The 12144-nt window shown below is 37.9% G+C and overlaps 1 protein-coding gene across 1 annotated transcript; it reads right to left on the reverse strand.

Moving 5' to 3' along the window:
• Positions 1-909: 909 nt before the first annotated feature.
• LOC103045655 (zinc finger protein RFP) lies at positions 910-9956 on the reverse strand. The gene is made up of 7 exons (XM_015606735.3): positions 9916-9956; positions 7481-8014; positions 7292-7387; positions 4311-4532; positions 3181-3328; positions 3066-3092; positions 910-2060 (listed from the first exon to the last, which is right to left on the reverse strand). Exons 2-7 carry the CDS (start codon positions 7943-7945, stop codon positions 1399-1401), a joined length of 1620 nt encoding a protein of 539 aa, XP_015462221.3. The 5' UTR covers positions 7946-8014; positions 9916-9956; the 3' UTR covers positions 910-1398.
• Between the last annotated feature and the right edge of the window lie 2188 nt (positions 9957-12144).

Below are 12144 nucleotides of genomic sequence, written 5' to 3' on the forward strand. Positions count from 1 at the left end.
GTTGGTCATGCTATTTGCATATTGGGCGTGTCCTCCCACCTCTTACTCACCATCAGTGTGTAGTCATTCCCCACAGGCTGCTGCTGCTTCTTTTGGGATTCACATACTGTAGGTGATATGCAATTACTGTCTGGTCTCCGTGTTAAAGGCTATAAGAGTAAGTTACTGTGTTTAGTGTTGTTGAGTGTAAAGACTATTTGCTGTCTGTATCCAGCTGGTCATATCTGCATTACCGCAATACTTATATGACTGACAATAAAACAGGTAAGTAATAGTCATGAATTCTCAGTTGCTAAATTACATTAACAAAAAATGTAGTGTTGTGCTCGTTATGTGAGATTGATTTATGTAAAACATGATTTATTTGTGCAATTAATGTAAAAATATTTGTTGACTGTGACCGTTATTAGGCTCATGCTATTTAAAAATGCTTTCTACTAAAACCTGAAAACTAATTCACCATACTTAAAATACTTTTTTGGATCATTGCAATTCAAGAGGAAGTTGACAAAACTCAGAAAGTCTATTGGTCATTGCTCTGATTTTTTGTTGTTGCCCAGGTCTTTATTTTTGCACTCATAGATAGAATTAGCAGAAGTTAGCCTTGTTGTACTTAAGTTTTTTTAACACTTCACTATATGGAACCTTAATATGACCATATTATTCAGAGGGAATTTAAACTAAAGATGTTTTTTTTTTAATAATGGTTATTTACATAAAAATAGTCAATCAAAGATTCTTCTGTTGCAGACAAAGACGGATTAAGGATAGTCTGGGCCCCTGGGCGAAAAGAAACCACCCCACCCCCTAGAGTGACCACTGGTTTCCTTACTGTTGTTTATTAAAGGGGAAACATAACACTAGTCAAATGGCTTGTTGTTTTCACAAAAGTAAAATCACACCCTTGGCCAAATTCACTCAATTTAATCTGTGTCAAAGATAACATTCATCAGACAGATTGCTTGTTCAGAAGCATTAAGTAAGGGCCTGAATTGCATATTTGCAACAAAACTTCTCTTATGAAATATGGTAGCTTGCCTGGCAATTTGTAGATCCCTAGAAAGTTAAGAAGCCATGGTAAACGACTTCTATGGAAGTGAAGGACCCCTAACAGCCAGAAGTTGAAGTCAGAGCCATGCCACAATGCCTCATCCATTTTCAGAAGGAGCCCAAAAGCATGGCTAGGGCCCCCAAGAGGCCCTGGGGTCAAAGTCTCTAGTCAGAGGATCCTTAAAATGGAGGGCACTCAGAAATAAAAAAATATATTGTATCATAAATGTTGATAGGCATCGCAAAATGACCTCACGGGCCCCTGGGCACTGGCCCCACTGGCCTGGTCAGTATTCCAGCCTTGGTTGCAGAATCAGATGAGTCAAGATTTCCACTGCTTGTTCATATCTATTGCTTGGTAGTCTGTAAAAGGAAACCCTGAGATGATTGGCGTCTGATCAGTGGAGGAGGTCTCCTTGCCTCTTGGTTCAGGTCTGAAGTTGCAACCTCTCCCCCGCCTACAGGACAGATGATCAGTGGTGCAGTGTTCTTCCCATCATCGTGAAGACAAGGGTTGAAGTAAGGGTAAAGTCTTTCAGTGAAGCTGCACCGGGTATAGGAGTAGATATGGCTCCGGGATTCAACATCATAAAACGAGACAGTTCCTCCCTCATAGTCTACAAACACCCCGACCCTCTGCAGCCTTTCTACAGGAGAGAACAGGGTGACGGCAGGTCCGGCACAGGCGACCAGGTGACCCCCTTTACGGGAAGCCACGGCCCAGAAGCCCTGATCCGGTCGGACCGATATGGCTCCCTTCCTGTTGATGGACTCTCTGGCCACTCCCAGCTCCCAGTCTGTCTTATCTCTAACCTGAACCACCCAGTAGTGCCTCCCGGAGGAGACCCCCGGCTGGCCCAGTACACACACACAGGAGTCAAAGCGCAGAGGGCTGGGAGAGGAAGGAGTGACCGCAGGCTGAAAGCCACCAACAGATAGACTGGCCTGCTTCAGGTTGGAGGAGAGGACCAGCCAGGGGGCAGCAGTTTGAGGGTCAAAGGTTATGTCCACTGTGGGAAGAGGCACAGGAGGTAAAGGAACATACTGTACGCCAGATACCAAGCATAGAAACATAAAGATACACTATGTGAACAAAAAAAATATTTGGACATATAATACAGGTCCAAAGTTTTAGAACACCTCCATATTTGTTCCTTTATTTTTGCCATTTATGCTCTTCAGCTCCACTCAATATCTCGAAATGGTACAAAATCCAGAGTACGAAATACTGAAAACAGTCATTTTAGTATTGTAAATATATATAGCTCTGGAAAAATTAAGAGACACTTAATATTATATGTTTCTTTAATTGTACCAAATTGAAAACTTCTGGAATATAATCAAGAGGAAGATGGATGATCACAAGCCATCAAACCAAGCTGAACTGCTGGAATTTTTGCACCAGGAGTGTAAAGCATAAAGTTATCAAAAAGCAGTGTGTAAGACTGGTGGAGGAGAACATGATGCCAAGATGCATAAAAACTGTGATTAAAAACCAGGGTTATTCCACCAAATATTGATTTCTGAACTCTTAAAACTTTGTGAATATAAACTTGATTTCTTTGCATTATTTGAGGTCTGAAAGCTCTGCATCTTTTTTCTTATTTTAGTCATTTCTGATTTTCTGCAAATAAATTCTCTAAATTACAATATTTTTATTTGGAATTTGGGAGAAATGTTGTTCGTAGTTCATAAAATAAAACAACAATGTTCATTTTACTCAAATATACACCTATAAATAGCAAAATCAGAGAAACTGATTCAGAAACTGAAACTGAACAAGGAAACAACAGCTTTAGCCTTTAGCTCTGATTAACACTGGACTGAGTCTCAGTTTCAGCAGAGAAGAGGAGAATTAGAGGTCTGACAGCTGAAGGGCAGTAATAAAGTCATTGATAAGATGAGGAAAAAAAACAGCACTGCTACTGGACTACTAAACAATAGGGGTGTTCTAAAACTTTTGACTGGTAGTGTATACTGTACAGTGTAATACATAAGCACTGTGCTGGACACACCTTCATATTGCTGGATCTCATGCAGCTCTGTAAAGAGTGAACAGAAAGAGTAGATCAGCATTCTTACCATAAAAACATAGAAACGATGGCAGCAGAGACCTAAATAACATCTCACCAGCATCGCAAAGAATCTTCTCCTGATTACGCAGAACTTCCTTCAGCGCCTCTATAGTTCTTCTTAATGTTCCTGTACTCATACTGGTAATTAATCTGGTCTGGGACCAGTTCTTGGTACGTGGAAGAGATGCAACAGAATGGAAATTCTACAGCCAGAAAAAAGGAGTGAGTAGGGTAGATCATCTTAGCTCAGGTGGTTACAGGTGGCCTTGGAACAGAGCACTATTATTACCCTAGTGAAAAAAGTAGATTAAAGTATACTAAGCATTATTATGCTTTATTGCACTAAAGTGTTCTTGTAGCCACTTTATTATTAATCAGCATATTTAAAGAGTGCTAAAATGGAAAAACTTAAATTGTGCTAAGTGTATTTAACGGTACTAAAATGAAACTATTTTAAACATACTTAAGTAACATTTAAACTACTTCATGTATGTAACCCCATATTTTAAATATGCTTACAGTAAAATTATAATATATATTCATTGAGTGTTACAACTGCATCACTATTATACACCGAGTATATAAGGAATATACTAAGAAGTGTTAAATATATTTACATTAGAGTACAAATATGCTTCTGCTTCCTGTCTTTGTAAGTAGCACACTTTTAGTATACTTCGTTGGGTATAAAAATATATTTTAATATACTTACATTTTTATTTTATTATATATCCTATAATTTACTTATACTTATATTTGTCTAATTATAATTACAGAGAATTGAAATACATTTAAACTGTTATATTAATGTAACACTTAAATATATTTTTTAAAACATTTTACCAATGTAGTAATTTAATTGACTTTCTAAAAATTTTTACTTTGGTAAAAATGTACAAAAGTATATTTTGGTAAAAAAGTATTGTAGGAGTATATTAAATTACATTAAACTACAAAGTACAAAAGTACAAAAAAAGTTTTTCACTCTTTAAACATACTGATTAATAATGTGGCTACAAGCACACTTTAGTGCACTATAGCTTAATAATGCTTAGTGTACTTTAATCTACTTTTTTTCACAAGGGTGGGACCGAGAAGTCAAATAACTTTTTTCCTGAAATAAACTCTACAGCTATGACGTGAACGAATCAAAACTAAATGACCTAACCCAGGTCTAACTGTTACCTGTAGAAGTTGCAGATCATCGTCAATGCTTGCGAGTTGCTCCACTGTGCACTTTTTCATCTTGATTTCATCAATCTCTTTCTGCAGCTCCTCTGAAAGCGAGTCAGCGTTCCTCGTCACCTCTCTCTGTTTCTCCGCCAGCTCAGCCAGTTCACTCTGGAATGAACACTTTAGGGAGTTGAAGATCTCAATGCTCTGCTCAGTCTCCTTGTTCAAGCTTCTCTGTGATTTAGGAAATTGAGCACAGAAGGTAGAGTAGCCATTACAATTACTGCAGTTGCAAATCTAAATTATTTAAAGCAGAACTCTGGTGTTAAATGGACTTTTGTTGTAGTAAAACATGATAAAAAGTACTTACATTTGATGAATAGCACACCTCTGTTCTCCCACAGCGTTCCGAGATCCAGAAATTTTTAACAGTTTCTCCAAAAGCTTCTTGTGCACTTTTTAAGTTATTAATGCCTCGTTTTAAATGTCAGGGCTCTCCGGATTCGAGCAAGGAGGTGTGGAGCTACTTTGAGCTGGATAACGGTGTAAAAAGTGATTTATCAGGGTAAGTTATGCCCCGTGTCACCCAGTCTGAAGGGTGTTCGGACAAAATGTTAAAATGTTATCTCTGGATCTCAGAATGCTGTGGGAGAACAGAGGTGTGCTATTCATCAAAGTTAAGTACTTTTTTATCATGTTTTACTTCAACAAAAGTCCATTTTACACCAGAGTTCTCCTTTGAGTAGAAGTAAAATATGTTTTTCAGGTACCATGTGCTGGGAGTGGTAATAAAAATGTACAGAGCCTCTAAGGTGACATCATGTAAAAAAAATAATAATAATAAAAAAAAAGTGTAGCCATGCTTTATTAGGCATGGGAACGAGATCCTAATGCTTGGGAACGAGATCCTTATGCGTAGGAGTAAGATAATTAAGGCATGGGAACAAGATCATTAAGGCGTGGCCATGACTTATGAAGGCTTGGGAATGAGTTAATTAAATCTAGCCGGAGAATAATAAATCTTGGTTTTCTGTAAATTTATACTCATAAAGAAACTGAATATTACATCAAAGGCTTTCAATCTTTTAATCCAAGGATATTTTTTGTAAGAAAATAGAGAGTAAACTGCTTTCTTTTTATTTTAATCTCTGAATAATTTTTATTGATTGATATTTTGGAGTCACAACCCCTGAGAGCTGCTGGCTTTGTTAGCTGTGAAACAAAAAGACCCTTAGGCCACGCCTCAATGGCTATGATTTAATGAACTCGTTCCCACACCTTAATTATCTTGTTCCCACGCCTTAGGATCTTGTTCCCATGCCTTAATAAGGCCTGGCCACGCATTATTATTATTATTTTTTTTTTTACATAATGTCACCTTAGGGGCTCCATAAAAATCTGCTCTAAGATCTTCTGCCTGAGGCAGATTCATACTTAATGGAAATGGTTTTGCCACCAGAGCTGCTTTGACAGTTTAGAGCAAATTAGAACTTTTTGGACATGGGTTTTCCATCAGGGATTTTGGATTTGCTAGCTGAGATGCTCAGGAGGTCGAAACACAATCCTGTTTTTACCAAATGACCCTGGTGTTTCACCTCCATGACACAGGAGGGCGCTCTCTCTCCAGTTTTGATTTAGTGCTCACCTGTTTCCCATGTGTTTATTGTTAGTAGTATTTAACAGTAAGCAGTAAGAATGGATCACCTGAACTCTGGGGTAAGGTCTTGTTTGTTATTTTATTTTTAATGCATCCAGTGTTTGACTTCTTTATGTATTTTCAACATTGATCCTAGAAATTGACCTTTCTGTTTTGTTTATCTGTTTTTTTCTGTTTTGGATGACCAAACCTGCATTCTGTGTTGTGTGACACCTGGGTTAGATTTTTACTTTCTGGACCTGGATTTGACACACAAGTACACGAAACGGTTGAAACAAAATCTTGGAGCGTCTTTTGACTTTCTGGACTACGATTTGTCACTATGGCTACTTAGGCATTTGTAAACAAATTTCAAGGGCTGAGTTTTAATTTCTGGACCTGGGTTTTCCACCAGAACTGCCCAGGCAGTTGGAGCAAAATCCTGGAGTATATGCTGACTTAAAAAAAAAGGGTTTGCTGTCAGAGCAGAGCTAAGATCTGGCCCAAAATGTCCAGCCCGATCTGCCCCATAAACTGTCCTTTTGAGCCAGAGCCAGAATGGCATTTTTTAAATAAGTAGAGTGTTAAAACTGAGCTTTTTAAAAACATTTTCGGGCTGTTTGAATGAGAGAAATCTGTTCAGAATTATGTTAATTAACATTGCAACACTGAAGAAGACCTATTTTTTAAGAAAGATGTTTATTAAGAACAGATCTCCCAATGATCCACAGGCCTAAACATCGGTAAATTAGGCTACAAAAATGTTGCCTGAATGACTTTAAACTAATATAATTTAACATGGTTTAAGAATATAAAACTATAAAATACAAAATACGTTCTAAAAATGTAAAATACTTCCTAAACAAACACATTTTTTATTGAGCTTATAGTCTATGTGCAAAAACACAAAACAGCAAGTCACGTGCGTAATACGGACAAGTGTGCACTTGTGCAACTTTTTTGAAAACACAGTTTGATTTGTTACTTTGCTGTATTGTGATTATCAGGCCATAGCTTCGTATAAAATAAAAATAGCGTCGACACCGACTACGACACAGATTATTTTCTTGAGCCGCCCTGAGGAAAGTGGTGGGAAATCTCGGGTCGGGTCAGGTTCAGGCAGAGAATCTAAGCTGTACACCAGAGCTATTTAGGCAGTTGGAACAAATTTCTGGAGTGGATTTTGAAAGTCTGGGCCAGGACTTGCCAACAGTGCTGACCAAGGTGGAGCTTAAAATCCAGACCTGCATTTGGCACCAGGGTACCTGATTTAAAACATTTTAATGCATTTTTAATTAATATAATTATAACCTCTGCAGAACTGGGGAGAGCGAGGGGTTAATCCAACAGCACTTACATAATGCAACTCTGCTGAACGTTTAATCTCAAACCCCTTCTTTTCACGATCCTGGATCATCTGCTGCAGTTTAGACGCCACCTCATTAAGATCAGCCTAAACACAAATGAGTCGCATCACAGAATTATAAAACATAAAGCATAAGAAACGCAGTACATCCCCGAGATGTCTTGTGTATGAAGCTCTCACCCTCATCCTGATGCTCTCTAGTTCCACATGGACAGTTTGGTGTCCTTGATGTTGGGTTTCTACACATTTTGAGCACACTTTTATCTTTTCCGTCTTGCAGTAAAATTCCAGTGGCTTCCGGTGTTTTCCGCAGAGGTTCCTTCTTGGTTCCTCGTGAGATGATATCCGCTCGTCTTCCCCCTTCACACTCTGGCTCCTGCTCTTACTGTTGGGCTGATCAGGGCTGATGTTGAGTGAGGTTTTGAAGCCCTCAGTGATTTCAGCTAGGGCGCGGTTGATACTGAGCTTTGGGCGGGTGGGGAAACTCTCTTTGCAGAGTGGACAGTTTATTCGGGTTGCTGTATTCCAGAACTGCTGGATGCAGAGGAGGCAGAAGTTGTGTCCACACGGGATGGACACTGGCTGGTTGAAGAAGTCCAGGCAGATGCAGCACTTGAACTGATCTTCTGATAGGGCGGAGGCCATGGTGGACCACTCAGCAAACTCAGAGCAGGGCTGGGGACCAGCTGGAGATGCTCAGCTTACTTGATGTGGCTGAAGAGACGGTTACACTCAAAATTAGTAGTTTTCACAACTGAAAGTTAGGACCAAATATCATGTGTTTAATATATAGCCATCAACATTAACCTGTTAACACAAGTGATTTTAAACTGGGTAGTATAGATCAGGGGTGTCAAACTCATTTTTACTGAGGGCCACATGGGCATAAGGGCTGTCCTCAAAGGGCCAGATGTAACTTAACAAAATGTAACCAAATGTGTAGTATAAACTGAATGTAACTACTTTTTAATGTTAAATAACTCTAAATGTATTAGTCATTTATTTAAAAATTACAGTTACATGAAAAAAGTAAGGTGGTTGGATCACTCTTCTATCAGAAAGAAACCAGGATGAAGACTACTCCCAAAACTCTGATGCACTTCCTGTCAACTCACATGTGACTTTTTCCACCAATCACAAAGCAGAACAGATATTTACACAAATAAACCAAAAATATATTTTTTCCTTTTACTGTTGTAGTACTAGGATTTTAACTGCAACAATATATTATATAATTTTAAAACTATTAAAACCTTTTAACTGTTTAGTATATTTTGTCAAATAGAAAGCTTACATTATTAAATCCACAAACTCCATCAATCAAGGATCAAACTGTCCAAGTGAATAAAAAATAAATCAATCACAAGTTATAATGTTAACTTTGATCAAAGCGTTTGAAATACTTAAAAAAGGCTTAATTGGCATAAAATAAAAAAAATGTGAGCTGCTAAGAACAAGTGTGACAGATGTAGCAACAGCCTTGCATCAAACTAATGAGACGCTTTGATTACAATAAACATTTGTCTGCAAAATTATGGCAGCGTTTCCCCATTAATGACTACACTGCTGTGTAGTGGCATTGTGGGAAATGTAGTTTGTGGTCTGACCTATTTATTTTTAGACACTTAGACCTTTCAAGCTCTCGGGGGCCACAAAAAAGGACGTGGCCCGCGGGCCTTGAGTTTGACACATATATATACAGATAAACAAAATTTCTACTGAAGTAAGCTAATAAAGTGTTTGTGCTTCATTACTTCACACCTCTGTTGGAGATTAAGTGCTACACCTTCAGAGGCCAAAATCAAACAAGTTCTTCAACAGTTGTTTAGTGGAAACACACCCACACACATTGGTGGAATGTAGCAGTACTGCATTCTATGTATGTTAATTAGATTTCTCAGAAAATATGTGCTCCTCTCTTCCTTGAAATCTGCACTAAACAGACTGTTGTTAAGCCTTGGTTCTTCCTTCCCAAAAGGGCAGTATGACCAGCATTACTAAGCTTTACTATAGCTGCCACTTTAGGGATGTGTATTAGCTAGAACTTGGCGTTTTTATACGTATCTTGATACAAGTGTTACAATTGAATTGCAATTGTTTAAATACATTTTTTTGAAAAAACTGAACCATATCCAATCAGAACTGTGGGCTCTAGAGACAGAGTGCAGCACTGAGTTTAAACACAACACTAAATCAACAACTTCTGACACCAATCTTTACAAAAAAAAAAGAATAATAAAAAATATTTATTGTTTTTACAATCTAACAGAATATTATGATACAATGCGATATTAATGTTTCTTCAAACCCTGATGGACTACAGTGACCAGCATGCATGTCCAAGCTAGCTGACCAGCAAGACCACAATTTAAATTTAACAGACACTATGCTGGTCAAGATCTCGTTCAACAGTGAATGTACCAGGATGTGGTATGTCTAATAATACCACATACTGAGAAAAAAGCATTAAAAAGCATGAATACATAAGCGAAATAACATGATTTCTGGGTACTCTCATTTATTAATCTTAGCTGAAAAGTAAATGTAATCAGATAAGATCACAGCCACAGCAATGGCATAAAGTGAATACATTTTAAAGCCTAATAACGACCTACCTGTTTGTGTTAGTCCCACTGCGTGAGTGTGTGGGTGTGTGTGTGGGTGTGTGAGATATCTTGGTGTTCAGGTGTTAGATTTTACTGTCATCAGATATAATTGACAGCATGCTCAGCCAATCAGCTCAGAGCTCTGAGTGAATACAGCCCCAGCAGCTTTTACTACTGAAGGGCAGAACAGCAAACTTAAAACAAAGGAACAAAATCTAGGATCTTAATCTATAGGGCACATCTTTATAATCTATTGTGAGCTTTATTGTAGGTTTTTTACCCTAAGAAGGGCAGCTGACAAGGTACTTTGTCTCTTTTTTCCATTCTAGGGGCACTTTAGGCAGTGGTTGACCCCCCCCCACCCCCCGCCCACCACATTCAGTCCACTTGTAGTACAGGGTGAGTGTACAATTTCAAATGTTATTGTGTATTTGTTTAATATGTTTCATATTACATATTAACACTGTTATGCAATGATGCAATGACAATGTGTATCTGTTTTTGTAAAAAAAATAAATCTGGCACATTTTCCTATATAGTTTTAGAACAGCATGATTAGTGAACTGATTCAAATGCAGTGTACCTCCACCCATTCACAAAGTAATAAGGAGTGTTTCAGTCTGGGCTGCTTTTTGAACGAGGCACAATACAGGGCAAACAATCCGAACAGGGCTGTTTTTTTTTTTTTTTTTTTTTTTTTTTTTACATACATCATACACATACACTAAGGCCAGAGTAACAAAAATCTCAAAATGAACAAAGACTATCATTCTAAATTCAGCTAATTTCAGATCCTTTATTGCAAAACTGCTAAAAATACAGACAAACACAATATTGTAGTTAATTACTTTAATGTTTACAGATCAATAAAAAAGCTTCATTTATTCCAGTTACAGAGAGTGTTTTAGTATGGGCTGCTTTTTGACCGATGCACAATACAATGCAACCAATCAGAACAGAGCTCATTTACATGCAGACACTAAAAAACAAACCCACTTAAAACCTTGGATTTGATTCTACTATAAGTCTAAATGTTGCTTTATAAAATGGATTGTGTATATAATATGCTTGGCTGATTTCGGTTTATTCGCGCTAGCACTGGAATTCGCTCTCAACACGCTGTTGCCACCTACTGGTAATGTGATGGACTGTAATAATAATAAACACACTGATATAGTTAAAGTTATTGGTCTGGATACACTAATGAGTAATGAACAACTGTAAAAACACTCTTAAGCTCTAGAGTTTAGAGTTTACAGTTCGCACACTCTGGCGGTGTTGTTTTCCATGTTCTCCCTCCTTTTCTCTTTCTGCTTGTAAAACACGGATCCATCTGACTGTTCTTTCCATCGTAGAGTGGGGTTCTCCGTCATCCCCTGCTCCTTCAGCTTCTGCTGGATCTGAGGAGCAGAATAAGGATCTGATAAAACACAATGTAGCTCCTCCCCCTTTATTAACAGTCTTATCTTTCATCTGTGCTATTAAAAGAATTTCATTTCTTGCTGTAGCTGTTTTAAGAGTGAGGCATTCAAAACTGAGTATACACTAATTTTACACTTTTAGCTATTCTACATACTCCCCACTCAAAAGTAGTGCACAATTGGGACACAGCCCAAAACTCACCTTCACCAGGAGAGCCGCCTTCACGGTGGGATCGTTCATATCCTGGTCAGACTGCACCACCACCCTCATGACTTGTCTTTTCTTCGGTGTTGGCACTTTAAAACAGATTGATAGACAATATAGTTCATCCAGGAATTTGAGATCTTGCATTTGCAGTGATTTATGCAAATTGTGTCCTTCACATAGCTCCTCACCCTCACATGATGCCATCAGACTGGGAGGCTTATGAGCAAGCACCGGATATTTAACGTCAAGACACACAGTGAATTTTATTAGTTATTAGTTAACAGTATTAAAACTTTCTAAAAACGTTGCACAACTTCATTTAAATTCTGTATATGTTAGGGGAAAACTTCCTCATGGTAATGTTCTGGGAACGTTCACGTAACCTTAAACATTTACGTATTTTTAATGTCTTTTGGATGTTCTGAGAACCTTGAAAAAATGTTCTGAGAATGTTAAATTGTCATTGAAAGTGAGGTTAAGGTAACATTTTAGAAAAAAATATTCTCCTAACCCTAAACATTTTTTGGAAGAAAACCAGAAAAAAAATGTGCTGTGGGAACATTGATGTGAACTTTCAAACAACCAAAATGTAAAGTTTAGGGATCTTTC

The sequence above is a fragment of the Astyanax mexicanus genome, chromosome 25 (genome assembly GCF_023375975.1).
Source record: "Astyanax mexicanus isolate ESR-SI-001 chromosome 25, AstMex3_surface, whole genome shotgun sequence".
In the NCBI taxonomy this organism is placed as follows: domain Eukaryota; kingdom Metazoa; phylum Chordata; class Actinopteri; order Characiformes; family Acestrorhamphidae; genus Astyanax; species Astyanax mexicanus.